General features: G+C 44.4%; 16 protein-coding genes across 16 annotated transcripts; 11 read left to right on the forward strand and 5 right to left on the reverse strand. All coding sequences in view use genetic code 12, as the record gives it.

Annotated features, from left to right (window-relative positions):
• Window positions 1-96: 96 nt before the first annotated feature.
• Window positions 97-783, forward strand: MGE1 (Mge1p; the record flags this gene model as incomplete). The annotated part of the gene is made up of 1 exon (XM_034156144.1): window positions 97-783. One exon carries the CDS (start codon window positions 97-99, stop codon window positions 781-783), a length of 687 nt encoding a protein of 228 aa, XP_034011641.1.
• A 741-nt stretch (window positions 784-1,524) lies between these two features.
• On the forward strand, window positions 1,525-1,848 carry DIURU_003389 (uncharacterized protein; the record flags this gene model as incomplete). The annotated part of the gene is made up of 1 exon (XM_034156145.1): window positions 1,525-1,848. One exon carries the CDS (start codon window positions 1,525-1,527, stop codon window positions 1,846-1,848), a length of 324 nt encoding a protein of 107 aa, XP_034011642.1.
• Window positions 1,849-2,054: 206 nt separating this feature from the next.
• DIURU_003390 (uncharacterized protein) lies at window positions 2,055-3,317 on the forward strand (the record flags this gene model as incomplete). The annotated part of the gene is made up of 1 exon (XM_034156147.1): window positions 2,055-3,317. One exon carries the CDS (start codon window positions 2,055-2,057, stop codon window positions 3,315-3,317), a length of 1,263 nt encoding a protein of 420 aa, XP_034011643.1.
• Window positions 3,318-3,383: 66 nt separating this feature from the next.
• LYS12 (homoisocitrate dehydrogenase) lies at window positions 3,384-4,499 on the reverse strand (the record flags this gene model as incomplete). Its single annotated transcript, XM_034156148.1, has 1 exon — window positions 3,384-4,499. The coding sequence occupies one exon, from the start codon at window positions 4,497-4,499 to the stop codon at window positions 3,384-3,386; it is 1,116 nt and encodes a 371-aa protein (XP_034011644.1).
• A 416-nt stretch (window positions 4,500-4,915) lies between these two features.
• On the forward strand, window positions 4,916-6,613 carry DIURU_003392 (GPI-anchor transamidase subunit; the record flags this gene model as incomplete). Its single annotated transcript, XM_034156149.1, has 1 exon — window positions 4,916-6,613. The coding sequence occupies one exon, from the start codon at window positions 4,916-4,918 to the stop codon at window positions 6,611-6,613; it is 1,698 nt and encodes a 565-aa protein (XP_034011645.1).
• An 871-nt stretch (window positions 6,614-7,484) lies between these two features.
• Window positions 7,485-9,236, forward strand: DIURU_003393 (uncharacterized protein; the record flags this gene model as incomplete). The annotated part of the gene is made up of 1 exon (XM_034156150.1): window positions 7,485-9,236. The coding sequence occupies one exon, from the start codon at window positions 7,485-7,487 to the stop codon at window positions 9,234-9,236; it is 1,752 nt and encodes a 583-aa protein (XP_034011646.1).
• Window positions 9,237-9,395: 159 nt separating this feature from the next.
• Window positions 9,396-10,058, reverse strand: RPS5 (40S ribosomal protein uS7; the record flags this gene model as incomplete). The annotated part of the gene is made up of 1 exon (XM_034156151.1): window positions 9,396-10,058. The coding sequence occupies one exon, from the start codon at window positions 10,056-10,058 to the stop codon at window positions 9,396-9,398; it is 663 nt and encodes a 220-aa protein (XP_034011647.1).
• A 444-nt stretch (window positions 10,059-10,502) lies between these two features.
• Window positions 10,503-11,123, reverse strand: DIURU_003395 (uncharacterized protein; the record flags this gene model as incomplete). The annotated part of the gene is made up of 1 exon (XM_034156152.1): window positions 10,503-11,123. One exon carries the CDS (start codon window positions 11,121-11,123, stop codon window positions 10,503-10,505), a length of 621 nt encoding a protein of 206 aa, XP_034011648.1.
• A 445-nt stretch (window positions 11,124-11,568) lies between these two features.
• DIURU_003396 (mitochondrial 37S ribosomal protein bS21m) lies at window positions 11,569-12,069 on the forward strand (the record flags this gene model as incomplete). The annotated part of the gene is made up of 1 exon (XM_034156153.1): window positions 11,569-12,069. One exon carries the CDS (start codon window positions 11,569-11,571, stop codon window positions 12,067-12,069), a length of 501 nt encoding a protein of 166 aa, XP_034011649.1.
• Window positions 12,070-12,336: 267 nt separating this feature from the next.
• DIURU_003397 (peptidylprolyl isomerase family protein) lies at window positions 12,337-12,792 on the forward strand (the record flags this gene model as incomplete). The annotated part of the gene is made up of 1 exon (XM_034156154.1): window positions 12,337-12,792. One exon carries the CDS (start codon window positions 12,337-12,339, stop codon window positions 12,790-12,792), a length of 456 nt encoding a protein of 151 aa, XP_034011650.1.
• An 837-nt stretch (window positions 12,793-13,629) lies between these two features.
• DIURU_003398 (uncharacterized protein) lies at window positions 13,630-14,856 on the reverse strand (the record flags this gene model as incomplete). The annotated part of the gene is made up of 1 exon (XM_034156155.1): window positions 13,630-14,856. One exon carries the CDS (start codon window positions 14,854-14,856, stop codon window positions 13,630-13,632), a length of 1,227 nt encoding a protein of 408 aa, XP_034011651.1.
• A 208-nt stretch (window positions 14,857-15,064) lies between these two features.
• On the forward strand, window positions 15,065-16,825 carry DIURU_003399 (tRNA adenylyltransferase; the record flags this gene model as incomplete). Its single annotated transcript, XM_034156156.1, has 1 exon — window positions 15,065-16,825. The coding sequence occupies one exon, from the start codon at window positions 15,065-15,067 to the stop codon at window positions 16,823-16,825; it is 1,761 nt and encodes a 586-aa protein (XP_034011652.1).
• Window positions 16,826-16,902: 77 nt separating this feature from the next.
• On the reverse strand, window positions 16,903-19,179 carry DIURU_003400 (metalloendopeptidase; the record flags this gene model as incomplete). Its single annotated transcript, XM_034156159.1, has 1 exon — window positions 16,903-19,179. One exon carries the CDS (start codon window positions 19,177-19,179, stop codon window positions 16,903-16,905), a length of 2,277 nt encoding a protein of 758 aa, XP_034011653.1.
• A 968-nt stretch (window positions 19,180-20,147) lies between these two features.
• DIURU_003401 (uncharacterized protein) lies at window positions 20,148-21,059 on the forward strand (the record flags this gene model as incomplete). The annotated part of the gene is made up of 1 exon (XM_034156160.1): window positions 20,148-21,059. The coding sequence occupies one exon, from the start codon at window positions 20,148-20,150 to the stop codon at window positions 21,057-21,059; it is 912 nt and encodes a 303-aa protein (XP_034011654.1).
• A 564-nt stretch (window positions 21,060-21,623) lies between these two features.
• On the forward strand, window positions 21,624-25,181 carry DIURU_003402 (RSC chromatin remodeling complex ATPase subunit; the record flags this gene model as incomplete). Its single annotated transcript, XM_034156161.1, has 1 exon — window positions 21,624-25,181. The coding sequence occupies one exon, from the start codon at window positions 21,624-21,626 to the stop codon at window positions 25,179-25,181; it is 3,558 nt and encodes a 1,185-aa protein (XP_034011655.1).
• Window positions 25,182-25,637: 456 nt separating this feature from the next.
• On the forward strand, window positions 25,638-27,377 carry DIURU_003403 (uncharacterized protein; the record flags this gene model as incomplete). The annotated part of the gene is made up of 1 exon (XM_034156162.1): window positions 25,638-27,377. One exon carries the CDS (start codon window positions 25,638-25,640, stop codon window positions 27,375-27,377), a length of 1,740 nt encoding a protein of 579 aa, XP_034011656.1.
• Between the last annotated feature and the right edge of the window lie 325 nt (window positions 27,378-27,702).

Consider the following 27,702-nt stretch of genomic DNA (forward strand, 5'->3'; position numbering starts at 1 on the left):
ACTCTTTGAGGGGCGAAAAATTCTGAACGTCTTCACGACGACCAGCTCCATAGGACGCTTAAAAATTTCGAAATGCAGAGAGCTTTTATCAACCCAATGAGAAGAACCTTGGCAGTCTCCATGACTGCTGGGCGGACTCCCGTGGTTATGGCTGCTATGAGACCCGTTACTGGCTGCAGATTCAACTCGCTGTCGACTAAAGATGAAAAGCCTGCCGACCAAGCCGATGAACTGAAAGCCGCCGAGCAAAAGCCTGCCGAAGAAGAGTCTCCTCTTGACCCGAAGGACAAGGAGATTGCCGACTTGAAGGCTAAGTTGGACAAGAAGGATAAGGATTTGGCGGTGATGAAGAACCACTACGCACGTTCAGTCGCCGACTTCCGCAGCTTGCAAGAACTGACGAAGAAAGACATGCAAAAGGCCAAAGACTTCGCTCTCCAGAAGTTTGCCAAGGACCTTTTAGAATCGGTCGACAACTTTGGCCGTGCATTGGACTCGGTTAACAAAGACACCTTGGGCGCTAATCCCGATTTGAAGCAATTTTACGATGGGGTTGATATGACCAAAAACGTGTTTGAAAAGACTCTCGAGAAATACGGCATCGAGAAGATCAATCCCGAGGGCCAACCCTTCGATCCTAATCAACACGAAGCCACTTTCGAGATTCCCCAACCTGATAAGGAACCTGGTACTGTTTTCCATGTTCAACAAGTTGGTTACACCTTAAATTCGAGAGTTTTGAGACCGGCCAAGGTTGGTGTCGTTAAGGGTGAAGACAATTAATTTTGTCAATAACGATTTATGACCATCTTGTACATAAATGAAAGTTAGTCACGAAATTCAAAACGTTACTTTTGAAGAGCATATCATCAATATATGACGTGAATCCGTAATACTCGTCATTGTAGCTAGCTTTAATGTTATGTAGTGCACGAGACGTCTAGGAAGCGAGAATCATCAGTCCGCTGAATGGCGTAGTACTTGAAGCCCAGGTTCCTTAGCCGAGCGTGCAGTCAACAACATAGCAGTGTGAACGCCTTGATCAGACGGCGTAAGGGACACGATTAGAATCACCGAATATCTTGGCAATAGCCTCGGTTTGGCATACTTTGTTCTCAATAAGATAATTCGAGGCGGTTGCGGGTTGTGTTTGCAGCCACGTTTTAGGCATCGTAACTTTCAGGGGCGTTTCTGTGGCTAAATGCGCGTTTGGATTCGAGAGAATCTCGCCGCATCTAGACAACGCTAACCCCTGATACAAACGACTCGTTTGACTCTCAAGGTCGGTTGAAAGTATTGGACCAGCTGTCTTTTAAATTTGACGTCAATAGTTACCTCACGACGTACAGTCTACATATCAGCCGTTCGAACAGATTAGGTTACGTCGTGTACGTATTCGCTTGTCAATTTAGCGAGTATATCATGTGGTAAGCCGCCCAGAAACCACGACAATATTGAGTGAGTTATAATATATATATATAGTAAAAACTAGGGATAAGCAGTCCCTTGCCCAACCACACACCAATGCAATTTGCGAACGTTGTTGCCGGCTCGTTGGTGGCTGCTGCCGCTGTATCGGCTGCCCCTATTGCTCAAGCTCAGGCCCAGGACCTCTCTTTCCTTGCCGATTCAGGGTTTTGGTCGCTGGCGTCTACCCTTGCATCGGCGATGTCAAAAATTCTTGATACGGGGAAATCTTCCAACCCCGAAACTTCTAAGGCAGTAACGGATGGTACATCGAGTGCTCCTGCCGGATCCTCAGGTTTGATTGGTTCGTTAATCAATGGTTTTACTTCCATACTCACTGGTGGTCAAGGTATTGGTGGTGTCCTCAATGCTATCATTTGAATAATCAACCATCATGAGCCACGCAATAGCTATCTTCTCATTGATAAACCAATTGAATCGAAACTGTTTCTGAGCGTGCAACTTTATATAAGACAATTTAATATGACGTCTCCCAACTAATTCTCAAACTGTAACGCCTCAGCTTGGATTCTTTGTTTTTACGTCCACCATAGTACACATGTCGCGCGGAGTTCTGCGTTCAAGCGATGAGGGCTATCCCCACCACATCATGGCAGGTGGGAGGTAGCGATAACTGGGTGACTAATATTCGTTACATCGATGCCACCAAAACTATCGTTGCGGGTTCCAGTGATGGTTATCTTCGCGGGTACGATCTTGATGGCACCAATCAATGGAACATCAGTGCCCATGAGCTGGCAGTGAATCAAATTGCGCTCGTTGGAGACTATGGAGTGGTACTGTGTCTGACTGATGGTGTGAAATTGTGGGATTTGCGCAACATAAGCTCAGATCCTACACATTGTTTTACTAACCCCAAACAAACATCGTTTTTGTCAGTTGCAGTGCTGCCTGATGGAAATTTCATCGCCGGCGGGACTGAGCTCAAGGGCACTGACGCGGAAATTTACATCTGGGATATAAGAAACCCCTCGGAACCGTACCGTGCCTATGTCGATAGTCATCACGATGATGTTACTTACCTTCTGTTCCACCCCACTACCGAGACTTACTTGATGCTGGGACTGACAGACGGTTATGTTAACATCATCAATTACGCTGAGGCTGACGAGGATGAACTGTTACATCAAGTGATCAATTTTGCCCTGGTGCATCTGTGCCACTGGGATCTCGAGAGGAGAATCAGCGTGCTTTCTCATATGGAAACTTTGGCGTTTTACGACTTAAATGATACCAATTACGAAGAGCAGGCTGAAGCTCAGCCAAATGAGATGGGCGATGTACGGCTGACATGGCCTGATTGCGAGTATGTCGTTGACGTGCTGCCTTCTGGATATGTGTCATATGGTGCTAACTCGAAATCTCTGCTCACATTGCTTCCCTTCAACCCTGCCACGGAGATCTTTGACGATAATAATCCCGTTTGGTTCCACGAGGCACATGGTGAAGAAGTCGTCAGAGATTTATTTGTGATTCCGTACACCAAAACTGCCATTACTTGCGGCGAGGATGGTAAAATTAAGGTTTGGCTGCTTCCTAAGGAATTGAAGCATTATGACTTGATCAACCCTGATGAGAAAGATGACAATATGGACATAGACGATGCGGCGGTTGAGGAAAAGAACGATAGCGATAAGTCTCTGATGGAAAAGAAGGACAAGATGGTGAAGAAGGAGAAGAAGGACAAAAAAGAGAAAAAAGAGAAAAAAGAGAAGAAAGAGAAGAAAGAGAAGAAGGACAAGAAAGAGAAGCACGAGACGGACAAAAAGGGTAAAGACAAGCACAAGTCGAAGCGGGATAAAAAGGAGAAGCGGTTTAAGCCATATTAGCTTTATGCTAAGTATGCTCCGTGTGATATACGCAGTATCTATTTAACACGTTTTGATTACTCGTAACTATTTCATTCTCTTGATGATGTCGTCAATGACTTGTTGAGTCGTAGACGATCCACCAAGATCGGGGGTTTTAATCTTGTCTTCGGCCAAGTTAGCATCAACAGCCTCGTAGATAGTCGTGGCGGCATCTTGGTAACCCATGAATTCCAACATCAATGCAGTGGATCTAATAGTGGCAATGGGGTTAGAGATGCCCTTGCCTTCGATGTCAGGAGCAGAGCCATGGCAAGGTTCACCGATGGCAAAGTTATCACCGACATTGGCCGAGGGAACCACACCAAGCGAGCCGACAAGAGCAGCGGCACCATCAGACAAGATGTCACCATACAAATTCGGCGCGACTACAACGTCAAATTCTTCAGGTTCACGGAACATACGGTAAACCATAGAGTCCACGATTTGTTCCTTGTATTCCACGGCTTGGAATTGAGGGTTTTCTTCCCAAACCTTCTTGCAGACCTCGCGGAACAACCCGTCAGATTGAGACAACACGTTCAGCTTGTGGGTGACGGTAACCGAGGGGTGGTCATGGATCAGCTTGAGACCGTTTTCCCGAATTTGTTGTCTCGACAAAGCGATCTCAAATGCAATCTTTGCGATTCTGGTGGTCGCGGTTTCGGTGATTCTCTTGATTGCCTCGGCCACTTGGGTACCATCGGCAGCCTTGTAGGTCTTTTCTTCCTTGATGTACAAATCCTCAGTGTTCTCACGAACAATCACCATATCCACAGGACGGCCGATCCCTTCAACCGACTTGACTGGACGAACGTTGGCATAGAGGCCAAGCTTCTTTCTCAACGCTACAATCGGCGACGAGTAACCAGCAACCTTCACCGTGGGCGACGACACAGCGCCGAAAAGAGCCCCATCACAATCGTTCTTGAGGATGTCGACAGTTTCCTCAGGCAAGGCGGTACCAGTCTCCTTGAACAACTCGTAGCCAGCTTTCAAGTCGACAAAACTGAATTGAAGATCGTACTTCGAAGGCAAGTTCTCCAACACAGCCTTACCAGCAGGGATAACCTCTCTCCCGATACCGTCACCAGGAATCAACCCGATCTTCAATTGCTTCATGGATCTCAGAGTGGACAGTAATTGGCGAATCAGTCTCAACATGGTATTAGCAGATGTGTAAGAGTGTGAAATTTGTGGAAAATTTAACTGGATCCGTTATCGGAGACCGGTGCGGATGTGACTCAGACTCTACTGCACGGCGTTCCCCAGAATATGACTGCTGCAGATGCATCAATCCTCACGAGTTGGAAATGTTAGAAAGTAAATGATTTGTTAATTGAATCTTACAAGCTACCTTGAATCGACAGAATTGAAAAAATCACGGTTAATGCAATTTGGATGAATCTGTCAGGGAAGAAGACTTCTCTTTCTCTCCGACACTCGAAACGAAACTAATCACCAACTGACGTTATCCAGATATAAATGATTGTAGTGAAGATGAAAGCGCCTGATGAACTCATCCCTTACCAACTGATGCCTCTCCCATCAACTCACGACATCTTTTACGGAATCAAACAATGCGTCCACAACCGATTCACATATATAGTGACCGTTCGAGTGTCGTGGAGATTCAATACTCCAGGTGGTCTCACGTCCGGAAATTCGTAGTTCCCTTAGTTATTCCTCAGTATGTGAGTCGCGATCGTGTCGACGTGGAAAATTGCGAGGTGCACTTTGACGGTATGAGTAAGCTTGGTCAGGTATTCTGGATTGCCGGAATCATACGCGTGGTGGTGCCCACCATATATCCCCAAATCGTTGACACCTTGGCACAAACCGTCGAAATCCTGACGCCAATCAACTCGTTCGAGACACTCAAGGAGGCCTTCTTTTATATCAGAAACGGCATCAATCTTTATGACGGTGATGATATAACCATCCCACCCGTGTATGTGGCACTCATGCAGCTACTCGATTGGCCTTACGTGGGTTCTTTACTATACAACTTACTATTCACAGCTATTGACTTGTGGATTGCGTGGCGAATGGTTGCGATTAATCGGTGGTACCAAAAACATCAAACCCGCCGATTAGGAAAGTACGCTGAAGTGAAAGGATTCAATGATGACTTAATTGCTTCTTTCGTTTTGTTTAACCCGTTGATTATCCTCACCTGCATCTCCCACCTGACACTCCCCGTGCAAGTTGTGCTTATTGTCGAGCTGATATATCAAGTTTGTGTCGGACATAGCATAAGCAGACTGGCCATAACATTGGGAGTGGCGAGTTACATTGGGTTTACTCCGGTATACTTAGCGCCGTCAATTTTCGCTTTAGCTCATGCTTTGAAACTTGAAGAACCTGCGCGGGTGTATGTTCACGGCATCGCCATCTTGACCACCACCATTATGTTACTTGCTCTAATCTCAGCAACAATGACTGGCTCGACTCAATTTCTTACTTGCTACAAGTCGATTATTTGGGGTGATAAAATTTCTCCCAACACGGGGTTGTGGTGGTACTTGTTCACAGAAATGTTTGAGTTCTTCACTCCTTTTTATACAGCTGTTTTCAATATCTACCACTTTATCTTCATTTTCCCTATTACTGTCAGATTATTTGAGTTTGCTAAAGTGACAAAAAAAGATCGAATGGGAGTTTCACGGATTGCGGTTGATGAAAAGGGCAACTTTGTTAGCATTGATCCTGATGGTACAGTGACCCCATTGAATTTCGGCACTGAAAATGCCCAGAAGGAAGAACCGCAAGCAACCACCACTGAGCTGGAGGCATTGACGACCGAAGCGACGTTGACCAGGCGCACTCATGAAGAGTCCAAGCCCGCTACTGAGGTAAAGAAAGAGGCCGCCTCCGAATCTGACAGTGAACACTACAATGGTGATTCACTCCTAGCGGTTGTGCTTTGCTTTATATGGCTTTCATTCTCTAAGCTGTATCCAGTCATTGGGGATTTGGGATACGGGGTATCGTTTCTTGCGATATTCAAAAACACTGCCCTTGCACACTGTCTGTACTTATTTCCTGTGGGGCTCACGTTCGTTGTGTGTCTTTTATTATCTCCCATCTTCTACTATTGTTGGATTGTTTTGGGGAATGGTAACTCGAACTTTTTCTACAGCATCAACTTGATCTGGGGGGTAGTGCACGCGTTGATCATGATGGATGTTATTTGGGGCAAGTTAATATTTGACTACATTGTACAGCATCAGCTAACCGAAGCTGACAAGAAAGATTTACAGCTTACGCAACTTTAGCATTAATACATACTTCACCGCTTATTTTGTATCATTAATTGTTGTTGTTGTTGTTGTTGATGTTACATTACAGATTACGATGTAGCATTAAACGTACATAACGCCTTTCCAGAAAGCACTAGAGTTTGAGCAGGATAAACCGGTATCCTGCTGTCACCATCGAGGTTTACAAACGGTGTGATGTGTAGCAACGTCCACCACCAATTCTTGACAATATAAACATGGATGAACATTCAAGTGTGTTGGCATGTGGTACTCGTACAAAAAGACCAACGATGGGACGTTAACACCACAATAAGGACATCGTGGTAGTGCAACAAACGGTGGATTTTTGGCTTCCTGACCGTTTGGAACACTTGGAGGCCCAAACATAAGCGAAGGATGAGATCAGGGTTGTGGACAACGCGGTGTTACGGAACGCGAATAAAAAATCACACGTGTGAAGATTACGGCTTGGCCGTGTATAGAAGATTCTACATGTGACATGGATCACTTTGCAACTTTCAAGTCGACCACAACTGGCCAGAACTCGATAGATGTAAATAGGTCGGCAAATCGGATGCGCTTGCTCAGGTTAAATCTCTCATGGATCTTAAGTTCCGCACGTAAAGGTCGCTTTCTGATCCGTGATGCTGATTATAAGCTGGATGTATCTATGCCATACTCAAATGAAATCATAAAATTTAACTTTGTGTTCAAAGCGGCACCCCAAATGACAGTTGCTTACATTGCTTCAAAGTCTTGGCTCATCGTATCTGGCACGGCCCGATCCCGCATCTGTGAGTCAGCCACAAAACTTCCCCGCATGAGTCTCAATCTCCTTGAGAAATAATTAATCAGCAAGCCACTCCTGTAACTAGGCTGAAGAGAGATGAGCATGAAAGATAGTGACACCACAAGTGTGTCAACAGGTGTCTCATATGAACCCAAAACGCTTGTTTTGTCACTGACACACGGATCTGAATCGCTGAAAAGGTATATTCAACGTACGCAAACCAATGGCAGTCTTTACAAAGTAATCCTGGGGATACAAGATGATCGTGAACTCGATCGCAAAGATCTGTATTTACCAACTGGTCAGGAAGTGGCTGACGTGATTGAAGAAATATCACGTCCTCAGTCCAGACTGGCTCAAGCAGGTTCGATGTTGGAAAATAGTGATGAAAGAAGCAATGACCATAGCGACATTACACCTGATGAAGTTGATGCGCCAAAACCTGATACCGGGTATGCGTGGTTCATGGCTGTTTGCGGCTTGTTGGCCGTGTTTTCTACGTGGGGGTCTAACGCTTCATTTGGGGTCTTTTTGAATTTCTACACGTCCCATGATACATTTCCGGAAGCCGGCAAGTACGACTACGCGCTTATAGGTGGCATAGTCATGTTTTGTGCTCAGTTCCTAGCACCATTCTCCATCTTGATATACCAAGTAGTGGGTCATCGACCATTGATGATCTTGGGAGTTTGTCTACAGACAGCCGGTTACATACTTGCACTGTTCGCAACTCGCTTATGGCAGCTTTATTTGACGCAGGGTCTTCTAGTTGGTCTTTCTTTCGTCATGGTCTTTTTACCCGCAACCATGATTGTCCCAACTTGGTTTGACAAGTATATCGCAACATGTATGGGTATCATGGTCCTGGGAGCTGGTGTTGGTGGGTTGGTCTTCTCTCTTTCATTGAACAAAGTTATGGAACAAACAGGAGACCAGCGTTGGGCTCTTCGTATGGTCGGCTTCATTTGTTTATTTACCGCCATCATCCCTGCGGTGTTCCTCAAAAATAGAACCAAGCTGGCTGCGCAACTCACTCCATTACGACAACGACTCACGCGAAAATACATACTGCAACATGCTCGAGTGATCTTCGATTTCTCTGTCTTCAACAATTATGCCTTGATTTGTGTCGCCTTTTGGTTTGCCATCTGCTTATTAGGGTATACTCTTATGCTTTATCTGACATCATCCTACGCAAAACTGGTCGGCCTTTCCGATCAGCAAGGGTCGCTGCTCACTTCGATCATGAATGCGGCACAGATTGTAGGTCGGCCATTAATGGGGCTTACTTCAGATGCCTTCACTGGACGCCTGACATTTGCTCTGGGGATTTCATTTTTAATTGGAATCTTATTACTTGCATGGTGGATCAATGCCGATCTGTACGGTCTGCTTATTGCCTTTGTCGTTGTAATCGGGCTAGTCATTGGCGTTGGGTCAACGATGGCACAATCTCTTGCATCAGACATTTTGAAAGGTCAACGTGTGGCACTGGCATGGTGTGGGATGAACATGCTAGTGGGAATGACAACTCTAGTTGCGGAAGTCATTGCATTGGCATTGGTCAGACCAGATTCCTCGAATCCTTATCTTCATACCCAAATTTTCTCGGGGTGTTGCTTTTTATTTTGTGGCATATTGGCATTAATCGCTAGAGAATATCTTGTGAGGCGTAAATTGCACGAACGACAAGAAAATGCTCTTAATCATTGCGAGGAAGTGGCTCCGAGCAAGGATGGCGACGATGAAAAGGAAATTATTCAACTGCGCATATCCCGTTACCAAATTCTTTTGAAGCGTTCCCTCTTTGCTTTCTTCATTAGGTGTTTCTACCCTATCAAAGCATGAATATCTAGACCAGCCTACATCATCTGAAATCATATACACTGCATACGATAAACAGACTGTGAAAACAGAAAGACACTTACGTTATTCTGTTCATTAAAATCCCAACAATCTCTATTCGATTGATTATATATTAGTAATTTACAAGAAAGACTAGCCACCTTAACGGTTAGACTTGGCAACTCTTTCCAATTCGTCCTTCTTCTTGATGGCGTACGAGGTCGACGAACCCTTAGCAGCGTTGATCAATTCTTCAGCAAGACATTCGGCGATGGTCTTGATGTTTCTGAAGGTGGCTTCTCTCGAACCAATGGTCAACAAAGCAATAGCTTGGTTAACTCTTCTCAAAGGAGAGACATCAACGGCTTGTCTTCTGACGGTACCCGAAGAACCAATTCTGGTGGAGTCTTCTCTGGCACCCGAGTTGACGATGGCGTCAACCAAGACTTGGATGGGGTTTTGTTCGGTCAAAACGTGGATGATTTCAAAAGCGTGCTTGACGATTCTAACAGCCTTCAACTTCTTACCGTTGTTTCTACCGTTCATCATCAACGAGTTGGTCAATCTTTCGACGACGGGACATTGGGCCTTTCTGAATCTCTTGGCGGCGTAACGACCAGCAGTGTGCGAGACAAAGATGGGCTTTTGGACTTGGATGTAGTCCACAAGCGATTCATCCTTGATTTCGATGCCTTCAAACGACCACTTGTTGAAAAGCTTGACTTCACCTTGGCCAGCTTGCACTTCAGCAGGGATGGGGGTGGCAAGTTCCACGAATTGGATTTCTTGTTGTTGGACAACGGGTTGTTCTTCAGTGTCAGACATTTTGAACTGCTAGCGATAGACAAGAGTTCGAGTTAAAGTTGAGTGAAAAATTTGCCGGTGGCAGAGGGTCGCACGGTACGGCACACGCAGCCCTGGTGCCAACGTGCAGGTAAAAATACAAAATATGCAGGAAGAGCGCCTCTAGGTCAGCTAACCCTAAGTCACGTGAAAAGTCGAAACTCTACCACCAGGGCAGTTCTGGCAAACTTGTTATAATCATTCAAAACCGGTCGTTTGGTGTTAAATCATCCACAGGTTCCAATAGCTTCAATCCGTGGCAGAAATATGCAATTTGGATTTTTCATGAAACCAACTTTACTGGTTTCGATCAATTAGGAAGGTAAAGTTCATTCGTGTTGATGATTGTGCATAGAGGCCAAACTGCGCACCAGATCAATTAAGCGCCATTCATGATGGAGAAATTCTTCGAGTCGATAAAAACTCTCAACTTTCAAAAGACATGAATTCACCAAACTCGTCATTCATTTCTTCTAGCAGTTGGTCAAAGTTGAGCTGCTCCTGATAGTTGTTGAAGCGACGACGGTATATCAGTATCCACTCACTGAAACTCAGGGCAGCATCCATCGAATGGAAACGGACACCTAAAGCAACTTGTACCACTTTAGGTTCATCAGCATTGTCTTTGATAATATCAGGGTCATCTGAATCAAGCAGTCCGAAGTGGTACCCTGTATAGGGTAACTGTACTAAGCATTTGAAGTCGCGCAGTCCAAGAGCTTCAATGGTTTCTCCTCCATCGTTGGCTACCTTATACTTTCCGGATGGATTGTACCAAATTTCGCCGAAGAGTTGTTTCACAGGATTGCCTTCATCTGAAACTACCGAGTTGTGTAATTCCACCTTAGCACGGAGTCCATCATACGCATTTCTTTGTGTGGCTGGTGCAGCGTCGTCATTATCCCCAGTGATCAATTCCTGCTCGATTAACAGCAACCTCCCGTGCCACACATTGGTAGTGAAGTGAAAAGGGGCTTGTGGAGGTATGGAATATAGCAGAACCTCCAGCTCGAATAGCACCGTGGAAACAATATCTTCCGCATACATCAGACACCGAGCACAACGATCACCTTTTTATTTGAGTTTGGCGACACGAATGGTAGTACTTCGATTCGTAGGGTCAGACTTGTGCGCGAAACTCCGCACTCAAACTCAATCATGGGGTGTTTGATCAGCAACGAAAAATCCATGTAGGATACTGTTTTATATCATACTAAGCTCCGTCCACTACTAAATTTAAATTGTTGTTTTCTTCTCTTGAATAACTATTGCCATTCACGTTATTCTTCAAACAAGCTGGCATCATTCAATAACAAACGTTTATAAATACGAAAAGTGTTACGCTAGAGTAGTCTAAGCACGTAACCACGTCAACATATAGAAACTATGCTTGATCCATTCAAATCTTCAAGTAAGCTCTTCTCGATGAATCGGCGTCGTCCAGTGCGCATCTAAAAAATTCCCTCTACGTTGGCTCTTTACCTAAACTATCATGTTTCGAGGTATAGTGAGAAGTGTGCAGTTGGGGTCTCCCTACCCTGTATGGACTCGACTGATCCGGTTCAACTCTAACTTGAACCAGTTGAAGTCCCAAGGGCAAGAAGGGGCTGCGCTGGCTCTGAGTGGATCGCATTCCTATGTTGAAGGTTTATTATCAGAAACTGTGAAGTTCAAGCAAGAGGAAAATGCCCAACAATCTGGAATGACCATCGTCGATTCTCCCCGGGAAATGGCTGCTAGAATTAATGTCCAACTGCCTATGGCTGGCAGAGTGGCAATCGTAAAGCGAGGAAATATTGGTGAGGCCATCGGCAAAATCAATAGAACCATCGGCGAGAATAAGGTGAGGTACTTGAACAAACAACAATCACGGTTCACTCGCCCAGCCAAGTTGGCTAAGCAGAAGAAGCGCGAATGGTGGAGAAAGCGCTTTTCAGAAGGCTTCAAAGACTTGATGGACCAAGTCAGAGACGCCAAAAGACGGGGTTATTAAATTTACTTGTACATACGAATTGCATAACGAATATAGGACAAATATCAATTACCAGAATTTCTCTTCCAGAAGTTTACTTCGTTTGTAAGTTTTATTTGGTATGGATGTGCCACAAGCTAGTCATTCGTAGTGACTGTCAGTCGAATTCTGTTGTTCACTCTGGAATTCTAAAAAAGCTGTTCATATCAACGTTGGCACATGTGAATTGATCGTACCTTATTGACACGATAACCCGCGTCGCAGAATTACTACCATCCACCGTGAGCAATGAAGTTCTTAGCTATTTTGACCACACTTGTGGCTGCCGTTACTGCTGTGGAAGAACTTGAGATTGAGGTTACCAAAAAGATCCCTGCCGCTGCTTGTCGCCGTAAGACAAAGGCGGGTGACTTGGTTGCTGTCCATTACAGAGGCACACTCGAGGACGGCACCGAATTTGACGCCTCATACAACCGCGGCCAGCCCATCACGTTTCCCCTTGGCGCCGGTAATGTTATCCAAGGCTGGGATCAAGGCTTGTTAGACATGTGCGTTGGTGAAAAACGCAAGTTGGTTATCCCACCTCACTTGGGTTATGGCCTGCGTGCAATGGGTCCAATTCCTGCCAACTCGGTCCTCGTTTTTGACACTGAATTGGTTGACATTGCCGGGGGTTACGACGAAGATATCGACAACGCTGAAGATAGAATCGAAGCCAATGAAGCAGTTGTTGACGAATTGTAAATCAAACAATAACCTCGAAGCCACTTTATATCACACTAAATGTACTGATTCAAATCTTATAGAGAAGTTCGCTAAGCTTGTACTGTGTCAGTTGAACTACGCTCGCACGGGGGAAATTGCACAACCCATGTCTCGTTATAACAAAATCTTATCTGAATTCCTAGCGTCGCCTCTCGAGTTCCAGTTGCTTACTCAACCTCTCAAGCTGGCAAAAGTGCTAGTGCTTGACTCGCTGTTCAACCCCCCCCATATAGCGCATGCAAAGATAGTTAAGCATGCTCTTCAAAATGCCCAACAACGAGCTGAATATGCTCAGGTAATGCTATTGTTACTGGTTAACAATGCAGACAAAGCACCAATACCAGCTTCATTTACGGACCGCCTCGAGATGATGGGGCTATTGAGCCAATGGCTAGAGAAGTCATATGATTGCCAAGTGGCAATTGGATTGACGAAACAGGCCAAATTCATTGACAAGGCTCTGGCCATAGACTACAGGCATGGAAAGCTTGAATTCTTGGTTGGTTTCGATACATTGGAAAGAATTATTGATCAAAAGTATTACGAGAACCCAATTTCAGGAATCTTGGAATCATTTTTTGAAAGGAATGAAATTATTTGCTTAACGCGCCCTGGAACGACGACTATCGAGCAGCAAATTAAAGTTGTCAATCAATTGAATTCTGAGTTTAAATCACATCCGATCACGATAATCAATGATAATGCAAGTGAAGTGAGCTCTTCAAGTATTAGAAATCAAAGAAAACTCGGTGAACAATGGAAGCAATGGGTTATACCAGAGATTGCCCAGTATATTGATACTCACAACCTATATATCTAATTGAGGGCAACTGCGATCGCCCCAATTAACATGTATAACCATGGCAGGCAGCTAAGTTGCCAAGCAATGCTAGTCATTCGAGCGGGTTCAGTTGCGATGGGAGTGACTGGTCCGGATTCCTGAGTAATGTGACGGTCTTCCTCATCATCATGCGATGTGTAGTGCCCCTGATTCAGCTCACATCTAATTGCGCCACCACGAATTTTCGTGACCATTTCGCTAGACAACCACGCGTCACAATCAAACCCCAGCGTTGCTTTGATTAATGCCAGACCCCTGAGTTCACGCAAACTGTCAAATCCAAGATTTTCAATAGGACCTTCAACATGCAATGCTCCACCAATTGATGTAAGCTGTTTGAAACCATCAACGTCGTAGAGCTTAGAATTATTGATGGCAACAAACCCACCTCTGATGTCTTCAAGGTGATTGGCCTCTATAGAAGCGAGTTCAGCGTTGGTCGCGATAAATAAGGTCCCTCCAACCCGACGAAGCTTCGATAAGTTGAGTGTGCCAAATTTGTTTGAAATGATCGCCATCAGGTTTTCGACTGCTTCAAGCTGATGAATCTTGAGACCACCAAGATGTTGCAATGTCATATTTCTGACATGAGTCAAGTTTGCCAAGTCGACCGTCATACCTTCTCCATTCGATACTAAGTGCATCAGTACTTCAATTCTCTCGACGGGAACCAGAAGATTGTATATATAACGATTGTTGTTGATATCCAAGACTTCAATTTCCGGAGCAACATTTCTCAAGTCCAATTCCTGGAGGGACGTATCTGAAACCACCACAGACTTGTTCACCTTCAATGGAAGCGTGTTGGCGTACAGCAAAATAGGCAACACAGACCACTCAATAGAGTTGACCGCGTGTAAGTTTGGCAATTCCATGTTGAACAAATTAGTCAATTCTTGAAGCCGGAATGTACCAGCCACAGACAGAACCTTCGAGCCTCTGATTTCGGAGATGTGATGATTTTGATTGATAACCAAGTCCTCGGTAATCGATTCGATGTCAGCAAGGTCAATCAACTCATTGTTGAAGTTCGAGTCAATAGTGAGGGAGCCATAGATCGTAGCACACTTGTTGATGACATTCATATCAGCGACTGAAGCAATTATCACATCACCCCTGCACTCAGGTGCAATGGAAACAACCAGCGAGTTCACACTCATAGCCACTGCCAATCCAATTTGAATAATCAGCCTCCAAAGCATTCGTAAATGTTCTCCTCGAATCTAGTACATAATGACTTTATATGTGACAACTAGCTCTGCATTTAGCGGAGTAGATATCGGGTAGTATTGTCAATCAAACTTTGCAGAGTACTCATCACATTGTACAGACCTCATTGTTCACTCGTTCATAGGGACATCAAGTGTGATCAAGATTTACCTCGCCATTTGTATATCGCATCGCGCTTCAATGCTACGATTAGCAAAGCGGGTAAAAACGGAAAGATTCCAATCCTATCGATACTTGATCTCCGCTAAGACCATGAGAGAAGTGCACCCAATCAAGTTGAATGACACGGAAACACAGATTCGGGACGTGCTCGTTGATTTTTGTCAACACTACAACCTGAACCATACCCCTCCTCTTGAACTTCGGATCACTGGTGGCTGGGTGAGGGACAAACTATTGGGCAACGAAAGTCACGACATTGACATAGCAATTGATCATATGACAGGGGAGGACTTCGCTACGCAGCTCCATTCTTGGTTATCATCGCACCGCCCGGAGCTTTCTTTGAAAGCTATACACACCATAAAGAAAAATCCGGAGAAGTCAAAACATTTGGAAACCTGTACAACTAAATTGTTTGGTTGTGACATTGATTTTGTCAACTTGAGACTGGAGTCGTACGGTGAGAATCTGAGGGTACCGATAATCAAGTTTGGTTCCGCTGAAGAAGATGCATTGAGACGAGATGCGACATTAAATGCGTTGTTTTACAACTTAAACCAAGACAAGATTGAAGACTTTACAGGACGTGGACTTGATGACTTAAAGCAGGGAATTTTGCGGACGCCTTTGTCCCCCAAGCAAACCTTTTTGGACGATCCTCTTCGCGTGTTGCGTCTCATCAGATTTGCTTGTCGTTTTAAGTTTGAGATTGATGCCGAAACATTAGAAGCTATGCTGGAACCAGAAATCAAAGAGGCACTCAAGTCCAAAATTAGCCGCGAACGAGTGGGAATAGAATTGGAGAAAATTTTGGAGGGAGATTATCCCGAGTATGGTCTTCAGCTTATCAATTATTTGGGTCTTGCTAAATCTATATTCAATGCTGGTGATCAACAACCACTTTTACAACAACTTAATGAAGTCCAAGACATCAATAAGTTAAATTCGGGTTTTGATAAACTTGGTCACCAAATTAACCTTGCTACAGCTGTTTATTCAAAGTACAGGTTACTCAAAGGGTCATCTAACTTATTTTCTAGTCTTCGTGACCAACGGTTATTTTGGCTTGCTGTAATTTTAGCCCCTTTTGGTGACTTGAAGCTTCGAATGAACCCGAAGAAGGATATGAAGGTTAGTGGTGTTCAAATATTATTACGTGAAGGTGTGAAATTTGGTAACAAGGAAAACGATATTGTGGCTACTCTTGTTACGAATCATGTTAATTGTTCGAAAGAGCTCGAATCTTATTTGGGAGAAGTTGATCAAGTCTCTGATAACTTGAATGCAACAAGTCTTGAGGATGTCAAACCGATGACCACGTCATTATCTCGTTCCCAGATCGGGTTTTATCTTCGAAAGTTTGGTTCTAACGCTCAATTGAATTTGGAATTAAATTGCTTCCTTGAGATTCTCGATCGCCTTGCTGAATGTAAAATTGAAACCGCAAAACCTGATCCCAATGAGGCTACTAGAATAGAACCAGAAGACACCGTGGAGAGCATAATCGCTTTGACAATTTTGAGATATAATCGATTACGTGAAACCATCAAGAAACTCAATTTGTCAAATGTCGATACTCTCAAACCCATTGTTGATGGTAAATTGATGATCCAAATTGTCAAGGGAATGGGCCCTGAGTACTCAAAGGTAAAAGGTGGACAATGGATGTCAGGGTTTCTTGAGGATGTATTAAAGTGGCAACTTGATCATCCAGATGGTACAGCATCCGAGGCCACGGATTGGATCAAGCAAGAGATTCCAAAGCGAAACATTATTTAGCATTCAGAGCATCTGGTACTGCGTACCAACGAATCATTGTCTTAGAGTATTAGATTCGTAAATATTATATAAATAGATTAATGCGCAACGATTTTCTCCATGGCGTGAGAATCACCTGCAACTAATTCAGGATCATCAAGAGCATCGGCTAAGCATTTCCAAGGATCGCGTGTGCCTCCCCACTTTAAGATTGAATTTTTATAGCGCTCACCTGCCTCACGGCTCCAAGGATCATCTGCGAACAATTCCTTCCACACACGATCTGCAATAGCTCGATCTAATAGGTAGGAGTAATACACAGAGCCATAGCTGAATAGATGAGGAAACTTTCCATGCCAAGTGGATTCAACATCAGCAAATATGCGCAAGCGACGCTCAAGCTCATGATATATTGGAGTTGAATCGAAGTTCTCGAGGTTTTTAATAACATCACCATCATGGAGTAGCTGGTCTAACATGGCCATTTTCAGTTGCATGAACTCTTCACAGTTGTTCAAGATAACCTTATCGTTTTGTTGCTTTTCCAACAACTCGGCAGGAAGAGGCTCATCGGTTTGATAATGTCTAGCAATAGTGCATAAAACACGCGGATCCCTGGCAAACAGTTCCATCAAAACGGAAGGCAACTCTACAAAGTCAGTTGAGCAGCGTGTACCACTCAAGTTATGGAGATCAGTTCTCCCAATCATCAGATGCATTGCATGACCCATCTCGTGAAAAATCGTATCGACTTGATCAAGTGTAAGCAATGTCACCGCCTTAGGGGAACTTGCAAAATTACACACCAACAGAATGACCGGAAGTTGGTAATTTTGCGAGTCATCTGTGAAAACTTGACCACTAACGTCATCGTCAAGATCAGCATTTAGTTTTCTCAGACAAACTATAGTGAAATGCGAAGGTAAAACCTTTTGCAGCCAAAAATCAAGATACAAGTAACCGATGGTTTTCTGAGAAGCGCGATCATATACAGCAATTTTTCGAACTTGCAGATCCCAAGTCTCCCCACGATTCGTGGGAACGGGGATGAATTCGACGTTGTAAATCAGTTCAAATAGCCGCGACAAGCCACTAATCACAGTTCCCACGGAGAGATAGGGAGAAATTGAGGGGAGAGGCTCTTCCGGTTGATTTTGTTGCTGCCGTACCAAATAATCGCGATCCCAGGGTTTGACTGAATCCATTACCTCACCGTTGGATGCCAAAACTCGCGAGCCTTCTTTATGAGAGTATAGGTTTCGTAGTTCATGCATGACACCACCCAATTGTGAGTTGTTTCCCACCAGCGAACCAACAAGTTTCAGCTGAAGGTTTCGAAGAAACGTCATGACATTCTCTGGCAGACGAGCCATTTTATGCTCTAGTTGATATGCAGCAAATGATGGGAAACCCAACATGTGTGCCAAGTAAGCACGATATTGTATGATCAGATTAAGGGTTTTAATTTGGTCAGGTTTCGAGTTGTGAAGGGCAATCCAAACACGCTTCCGTAACCCTTCCAGAGGACACATGCTGAGAATGCGGTAAGGAATGTTCCCCACAAGTGGGATATGGACGTGACCTTGAGATGGTTTAGAAGCAAATCGCAGTTGGTATGCCATTATATCTTGCTCAAGCAGAGGCTCCAATTGCTTGACTTCGAAAAGAGGCACCTGAATGGAATACTCAGCAAGCTCACCAACATTGGAATTGAACATGGACCCCAAGACCAGGATCTGCTGGGTAATCGTGACGAAGTTCTCGCGAGTTTCCGGGTCCATATGAATACCCAGCCGCTCGAAGTCTTGCTTAAGGTACTCCCCTACTTGAATCTCTTCTTCAGTGAGTTGATCGCATACCTCTGGATCAGCTAAAATATCGCGTAAGTGAGTGTACAATTCCACATTAGTATTGAGCTGATTCATGTACTCGAACATTACCTCATGGGTTTGTTGAGCAGCATCAATCCATTGCTTTTGCGGATGAGCCACGCGAATGAATTCAGCAACATCGATAACTCGGCATAAAACATCTGACAACTGATCAAGTCGCCGGATGTAAGACAATTTGCCCTCCTCGGTGTGAGCCGTGCCTAATAAGTCGTTAACCAACAACTTTGCTCTATTAAGCGAATCCAGCGAAAATTCAAGAAGTCCCTTAGGTGTTTTAAGGTAGCTGTTGCCGAAAAGACCGGCCTTGGGAAAGTTGGAGTTAAAGCCCGAAAAGTAAGAATAGTCGTCGAAGATTCGCCGCAAATGATTATTTGCAGCCAGTGTAGGCGTATGCGTGAAGCGGTAGACGTTCAACGTCAATGTACCACATGGTAGCCTTCTTCGAAGAGGTAACGCCCGTTGAGCCGCAATTGATGGTCTCATTGGTGCAAACCTGAAGGGCGATTTTTCGCGACGACTTGCATTTGGAAGCGATCACTTCGGGACGTCGGTCAAGCAGACAAAAAAACGTTGGCGTTGTATCAAGCATACTTCATCATTAAACTGAGATGCTCTAATGTTCTCCAGGATTGTCTTATGACCATGATCGCTTGTTAATATTGGAAAACACGCCGACACTACCAGAGCTTCGAGTTGGAGAAAAGCTCTCCGTCAACTGCTCAGACGACGTAACCAATCCGGCGAGCCCAAGGCGGCCCAGAATTTTCAAGGCTTATGAGATCTATTGTCACTTGCAAAACCTTCGTTAGATTGTCATGCCGAGTGAACATCATATTTTTTGAAAAATAGACGATTGTGTTGTGAGTCTCGAAATGAATTAATGCAATCCCTCTTGACGACAACACTGGTCTAGCAGTTGCTGGATAAGGCAATACCGGAACTCCACGTTCAAAAAATTGAATATGAAAATTTCTTACAACAATCAATACCAAATACGATGTCTTCATTTGAAGTTTAAGAACCGTCAGAGTTTCTGTCTAGTGTCAGTTGAATTTGACAAAGTATCGAACCGCAACAACCCGAACATGTTGTTGGATAGTAGTAGTGAAACTTTGCTTACGAACCCACCTCAGCTACAGAATCCTTCGCCCTCATGAACAATTCTCGAACTGGCGGCGTTCGTCTCGTTCTTTCACTGTCGTCTAATTGCGAGGCGGCTTTTATTCATAAACTAGTACAATAGGAATATCGCCCTCTAGTCCAGTACCAGGTTATTATTACACGAGGAAGCATATCCTCGAGGCGGTTTGTCAATGAAATTTTTTATTTTCAAACAGTAATATTGGCTCAAGAAAACAGGCATTTGTCGTCTATAGGATAAATAGTAAGTTGGGATATCGACATAAAAGAACGCAACTCTCCCCTAAAATCGCTGCTACATCAATTAAGTCATGAAGATTTCGTCCACTTTGGGATTTGCCTTGATCGGAGTATGCGTCGCCGTTGAACCTTGGTTTAATACGATCGAACCCTCGGGTGATGGTTTTGTTAAGACAGAAATTGCTGGCCAGCCGTACTGGTATAAAACTCAGCTTCTTCCAGAATTGGACCCCGGTCAAATCGTCTACACCACTCAAGGCGATGTGTTCGACAACATCTTTTCGAATTTTGGGCAATTCTCGCTTTTGTCTGATTACGTCGACAACTACTCGAAATATTTGAGTAAGTTCACCGATGTTATTGCGTCGTTACCTACCGTGGTTGTTGGCGACCCAGGCGTCGAAACAGCTAATACTGATGCAGGCCAGGCGCCGTCTACGTCCACACAAACACAAAGCCTTGGTGATGGGGTTAATGTTGATTCAGCGGGTGGTGGAGAAGCTGATGCTACCTCCTTGACTACCGCGGAAAGTTCGGTACCTGTGGAGTCCGCATCAGTTGATTCTAATGAGAGAAGTCTCCGGGGTGTGACTCTTACTTCGTCAAGTGCCGAAGAGTCTGTGACAACTGCTGGAGGCACGGCGATTGCGGAAGATTCACTTGCCAACAACAATGGACCGGGGTCTGTGGAACAAATTTCAACGGGAAATACTGCAGAAAGCTCCCCTGACGAACAGCCGACATTTGCTGACGGCAATGGAGACCCAACAGGCATGGAGTCTGCACCCGGTAACCATCAAAACACCATTGGAACCAAAGCTACCTTGACCGGTAATAACAATGCAAACACGGTTGTGGGTAAAACCACCTCCAAGCCTGGAGCTAGTCACTCAACTTCGTCGGCTGAATCCTCGCAAAACGACGCAACCACGTTTGAGGCCGAATTTTGGACTTTTGCAGCTTTGTTGATGGTACTTTTGTAAGTTTGAAATAAATTTGTCACCCTTCAAGAAGTAATCTTAAACTGAGGTGAATAATCATAAATGATAAATTGCAACTTCAGGCGTATGGAAGTGCACGTAGATAGCCTGAACCAATACTTTCATCGCACTAAATCAAGTCTATCCGAATTTTTGAGTAATGCAACGATTTTCCGAAAAGTGTATACATCAACGATAGTACTTATCATGGGCACAATCAGACATTCTGTGATTACCCCCTGTGTGTCAACACATCTGACATGAATATTCCCTCAAACTGCTTATTATTGGTCGTGCTATACACACAACCGAAGGAGTTCATTTGCGTAAGTCTGAGTAGCGAGATCTGAACTGACGAGAAACTTTCGAATCCATATTCAAGATGATGACGATTTGGAGAGATGATCTTTTCAATACCCTAGTTTCAAGTTTGCTTCTTTCACAAATTTATCCATCGCTCATTGTAGGTGTCCTGCACGAACGGCACCTTGCTCGAAACTTTTCTCATTCCTCGAACCACCACCTGCAAACCGCGTCTACACAACGATGAACGGAAACGGCAGCGCGATGGTGGGGAGTGGCGCCGAGCGCTTGGTGAAAGCTCAGACAGCAGTAGAGTTTCCTGCGCTGCGTCTGGAATTGAACCACTTGCTTGATCGTTACTACCGCCTTCAAAAGATGGTGATGGACGACACCAACTACGACACCCCAGTTTCGCAGCCGCACCCGGCCGAATCCGAATTAGAGGTCATCGAGAGTGTGTTGGCTCAGGTATCCAACCAACAGGCTCGTTTGGAACGTGAAGAGGCGGAGTTTTATTCCTCGCTCACTTCCGACGTACATGGGGAGCTGGATTCTCTTGACAAACTGTTTCTAGCTACGCAAATGATTGGGCTTCAATTACTTTCAAGAGATGTTGACCTTCCTCGTCTGCTTCAACGTCAGTTGGCCGATCACATTGGCAACAATGCGAAGTCGCGTCTGGCAACCCCCGTAATGGACGTTGATGATGTGATGTCAGTGTTGAAAGATTCAAACAAGGACTTTGAGGAACAAGTTGCTACTTACGGACTTCAAGTGGAACGCAAGCTGACGCTCCCATCTGAGAAAACTGTCCTCAACAAGATAACTGGTCGCATCAATGAGTTGCTGCACTTGCCTGCTAATCTCGGGACGTTCTCGCTCGACCAAAGTTCCGATATAGACAAGTTGAAAATCCAACTGCTCATTGAGCTTAAAGGATTGCGCTTATTGCCGAAACAAAAACAATTAAAGCACGCTGTGCTCGTTCACGAAGCCAACCAAGCAAAATATGTTAATGAGGATCTCAAACTGCATCCGCTAGCTCTTCAGGAAAAGCGCAGCTTTAACGTACGCCCCAAAATCGAACAAGCCAGTCCTCATTTGTTAGCGATTCAGCTTGAGGAACTTCAGAAGCTCGAGGCTGGTCGATTGGAGCATGAGCAGCACGTTACAAAAATTAATCAAATTCTTGCTTCATCACAAGCTATAAGCGAACGCAAACAGCGGATGCATTTTCGTCGCACAACCACTCTCCCCAAACATGTTCATAATGTCCACCAAACTGTTGAAAAGGATGAGCTGAAAAAGTTGGAGAGAACTGCCAAGCAAAGATTGCAAGCTTTGAAGGCGAACGATGAAGAAGCTTACCTTAAGTTGTTGGATAAGACGAAAGATCATCGAATTACACATTTGCTCAATCAAACTAATCAGTTCTTGGACACTTTAGCCAATCAGGTGAGAGCACAGCAGGCTGAGGCCATGGATGGTGATATTGAACTGCAAGAAACTGTGCGTGAGAAGATTGACTACTACCAAGTGGCGCACCGTATCAAGGAAGAAGTCACTACACAACCTCTGATCCTCGTTGGTGGCCAGCTTAAGGAATATCAGATGAAGGGTTTACAATGGATGGTATCCTTGTATAACAATAAGCTTAACGGGATTTTGGCAGATGAAATGGGGTTGGGTAAGACAATTCAACTGATTTCGTTGATCCTGTACCTCATTGAGCACAAAGGTGAATCCAAGTTCCTCGTTATTGTTCCATTGTCAACCATCACAAACTGGACGCTTGAGTTTGAGAAGTGGGCACCTCAAATCAAGGTTGTCGTTTACAAAGGTCTGCCTCAACAACGTAAAGCCTTACAAGCGGAAGTTCGGATGGGCTCGTTTCAAGTTTTGCTCACAACCTATGAATATATCATTCGAGAACGTCCAATCTTGGCAAAATTCAATTACAGTCATATGATCATTGATGAGGGTCATCGCATGAAGAATACTCAATCAAAACTTTCGGTGACCTTGCGTCAATATTACAAAACGAAAAACAGGCTCATCTTGACGGGTACCCCCTTGCAGAACAACTTACCAGAATTGTGGGCGCTTCTCAATTTTGTTTTGCCCAAAATTTTTAATTCGGTGAAGTCCTTCGATGAATGGTTTAATACTCCGTTTGCAAATACAGGCTCTCAAGAAAAGATCGAACTTACCGAGGAAGAACTGTTATTAGTGATTCGAAGATTGCACAAGGTTTTGAGACCCTTCCTCTTGAGACGGTTGAAGAGAGACGTTGAGAAAGATTTACCCGACAAGGTAGAGAAGGTGATTAAGTGTCGCTTGCTGGGACTTCAGCAAGTATTGTATCAGCAAATGCTCAAACACAATGCCCTTTTTGTGGGTGCTGATGTATCTGGCCAGAAACTGGGAATCAAGGGTTTGAACAACAAAATTATGCAACTTCGGAAGATCTGCAACCATCCTTTTGTATTTGAGGAAGTTGAGGCCGTACTCAATAGCTCAAAATTGACCAACGATTTAATTTGGCGAACTTCCGGTAAGTTTGAGTTGTTAGATCGCATTTTACCGAAATTCAAAGCGCTGGGTCACCGAGTATTGTTATTCTTCCAAATGACTCAAGTTATGGATATCATGGAAGATTTCTTGCGATGGAGAAACATGCAATACTTGCGATTAGACGGGAGTACAAAGGCTGACGAACGTCAAGATATGTTGAAAGCTTTCAATGCTCCGGACCTGGAATATTTCTGCTTTCTTTTATCGACCAGAGCTGGTGGTTTAGGTCTCAACCTTCAAACAGCTGATACTGTTATCATCTTTGATACTGATTGGAACCCTCATCAGGATTTGCAAGCTCAGGATCGTGCTCACAGAATTGGTCAGAAGAACGAAGTCCGCATCTTACGTCTTATTACGAATGATTCCGTTGAAGAAGTGATTCTCGAACGCGCGCATCAAAAATTAGATATTGATGGGAAGGTCATTCAAGCCGGTAAGTTTGATAACAAGTCCACCAATGAGGAACAAGAAGCGTTTCTCAAAAGATTACTTGAGGAAGAGCAAAACCGGCTGGCTGACGAGGACGACAACTTCTTAGATGAAGAGGAACTCAACGATATTTTAGCGCGAAGCGAAGAGGAAAAAGAACAGTTCGCACGAATCGACGCCGAGCAGAAGCGCAGCGATATTGAGCAAGGGTTGAAGCTGAGACTCATAGAGGAAAAGGAACTACCGCAAATTTTCAAGGAAGACATCTCCAAGCATTTTGATAAAGATAAGGACAAGGAGCTTGGAAGAGTGCGGGAAAAGAAGCGTATTCGCTATGATGATGGTCTCTCCGAAGAGCAATGGCTTATGGCAATTGATGACGATAACGATACGATTGAGGATGCCATCCGCCGGAACGAGGATCGTAAACGTCGACGCAATGGGGCAACATATGAGTCTGAAGACGAAGTTGCCCAAGAAGTCAAGCGGGAAAAGTCGGAATTCGATGTTGAAGCCGTTTCATTATTAGATGAAATATGTGAGTTGGTTGCTGACGATGGCCATCAGGTCGCTGAAATTTTTATGAAGTTGCCTCTGAAAAAGCTTTATCCTGACTACTATCAAATCATCAAGTCGCCCGTCGCGATTGAGACGATCCGGAAGAAGATTCGCCAGCATAAGTATGAACGTATGAGCGAAGTGGTTGCGGATTTGAGGCTTATGGTCCTCAATGCTCAAACCTATAACGACGAGGGATCATGGGTGTACAACGATGCCGACACCATCAATAATTTGCTTGATCAACAATCCGCCTAATATGTAACATATTCTACACCTTTGTATGAGTAAATGAAAGCTAGGATACATTACGACCACACCACACCAAAGTCAGAGTTATGAAGTCGTATAATTCCCGTTTTTGTGCCATTATTAGCTGTATATGGTTAGAATTGAGTTGTGAATGTGTTTCATCCACAATTGCAAATACTAGACGCGAATCATGAGGTATCTGCCTCGCTTTTGAGTTAGTATGCACGGGAACTTTCTTTGCAGTGTACATTTAGAAAGTTTCTGGCTTCGATCATGAGAACTAGCAGAACATCCAACGAAAAATTTACGATTGAAGACTCATCCTTCATACCACCTGTATATATATAATCGCAATGTTGAAGCTGTATTTCCATATTCTCCCCATGCTTGGAACCTTGCATGACCCTTCAGCCGCGCTCAGCAACTCAATTGAAGTGACCGCGTACCGATATTCGAGACATCATGTCATCAAGCCCTGAGTCTCCTAAGGCGTACCAGCCTCTGGACGAACCGGCACGCCTCCAAACGTCTGAATTTGGTACGACCCGACTGCGGACAAAACTCAAGCTGGTCGATCCTGTTCCCATAAATCCGGAGGATGAAGAGGCTGCACCTCTTCTTGGCCATCAGCCATTGGATCCAGGTGACCCCCGAGTACTGCCCCTCAACTTACACAACGTCAAGCTTCTTAAGCAGATCAATCGGACTTTGATAATTGTCAACAGCATCGTTGCCCTTTTGACGTTTCTCTCCGACTTCATCAACATTCCTGGTTTCTTCAATCCTGGCCGAAGTTTCTACGAGTTGGTCATAATCTTACTAACTGTACTTACTAATGCCGTGTGTTTATGGAGATTTGATGTGCCACTGTCGTATGAACGAAAAGTGGGCTACACTCAAGCCGTTTTGCTTTCGATTGATTTAGTGGTAATCCTTACAGTTCCTGCTTTGAGAGACTCAATGGCTTTACTTGGCACGTTTCTCACTCTATGGCTTCTTCTCAATGTTACCTTCGATGCAGTGTGCAATTACTACGTCGAACAAGGGCGCAACTATCAAGAAATCAGACTCACAGGCCGTATTGAAACTCGTCGCCTGATTGGTGAATTACTCGTGATCTTTGTGAAACTGGTAGCGAAACTGTCTCTTTTCCTCTTGGTGTTCTTCATTCTGTGGAGAATTTGGTTGATGGCGTTTGATACTCATGAACGCCCGTGGGGAGATAAGGTAAGCGTTCAGGATGGTCAGCTCAAAGTGCACGTTGCTTGTTTTGGCGATGTATACAACGAAAACGTCGCGATAAGCGAAAGTGACCCTAAAAATTCGAGTGATCGTCAGCCAATTCTTCTAATCGAAGGAGGGCAACTTACTCTGAGCGAAGTTTTTCAAGAGTGGATTGAGGAGCTTTACAACTTGGATCAGATCGAGCGGTATTGTATTTGGGACCGTCCAGGGTACGCATTTAGTGACCTGGCACCATCGCCTACCCTGATCGGTATCGTCGTTGAGTATTTGATAGAGGCCCTCGATCACCTCGGTGTTCATGGTCCGTTTTCTTTAGTAGGATTTGATATTGGAGGACTTTACCTGCGTATGTTTGCTCTGCGCAAGCCAGGTCAAATACACCTGATAATGTTGGTGGATGCATGGTCGGAAGATCTCCTCAAGAATAACCCTTTTTCAGGACCTAACCGCAAAAATGAGCCTAAGAAAGTGTTTAAAAACATTTTGGAGACAATGAACAATTTAACCGGGCTCAAATTGTGGTTAAAGGGGATGGTCTCACCACTAGGCCTTGTGCAAGCATTTCACTGGTTGTTCCATCCACGTCGGTTTAGTTCCAAGAGCCGCATCTTTGGATCAGACATGTACTGGAACTCCAAATATATTCGAGCTCGATTACAAGAGCAGTTGACCTCAGGAATATTATCTTACAATGAGGTCAAAGGTGCTGACATTCATAACCTCCCGTTGGCAGTAATATCTTCTGACTTCATGATCAAAAACTCGCTCAACTGGGGTAAATGGCAACGTGAGTTGACCAAGCTTCTGACCAACTGTATTGAGTGGGTAATTGCCGAGAATTCGAATCACTTCATTTGGGAGCTGCCGAAGGGTCGTAAACAAATGCAAGAGTTATTGTTGCAGTTGGTCCTGAATAAGAAAAAGTATGACACGGTTGCCGAGTCATATAAGGTTTAATAATAGGTTTGCACGTAAGAGTGGCGTAGCACAAACATGGTGGGACAGCTCTTCATGCTATGATAATTGCAAGCACCCGTTTTAATTACTTACAGACTACACCATGAAGTGTACTTCATTCCACGAATACAGCTTGAGTGCCTTAAATGTTGTCAACCTTTTTCTTCGCAAAGTCAAGTCTCGGCATCTTTACCTTATTTGTATACCGTCTCCCTTCCTCTACTATTTATGCCAAGCCGCACGAGTTTCAATGGCTTGGCACGGCACGAACATCAGCGTACGCACCCCAACTTGATGTATGGTGGGGTACAAGTTATTGCCGACA

Source organism: Diutina rugosa (genome assembly GCF_008704595.1).
Source record: "Diutina rugosa strain CBS 613 chromosome Unknown scaffold1_size794362, whole genome shotgun sequence".
Classification (NCBI taxonomy): Eukaryota; Fungi; Ascomycota; class Pichiomycetes; order Serinales; family Debaryomycetaceae; genus Diutina; species Diutina rugosa.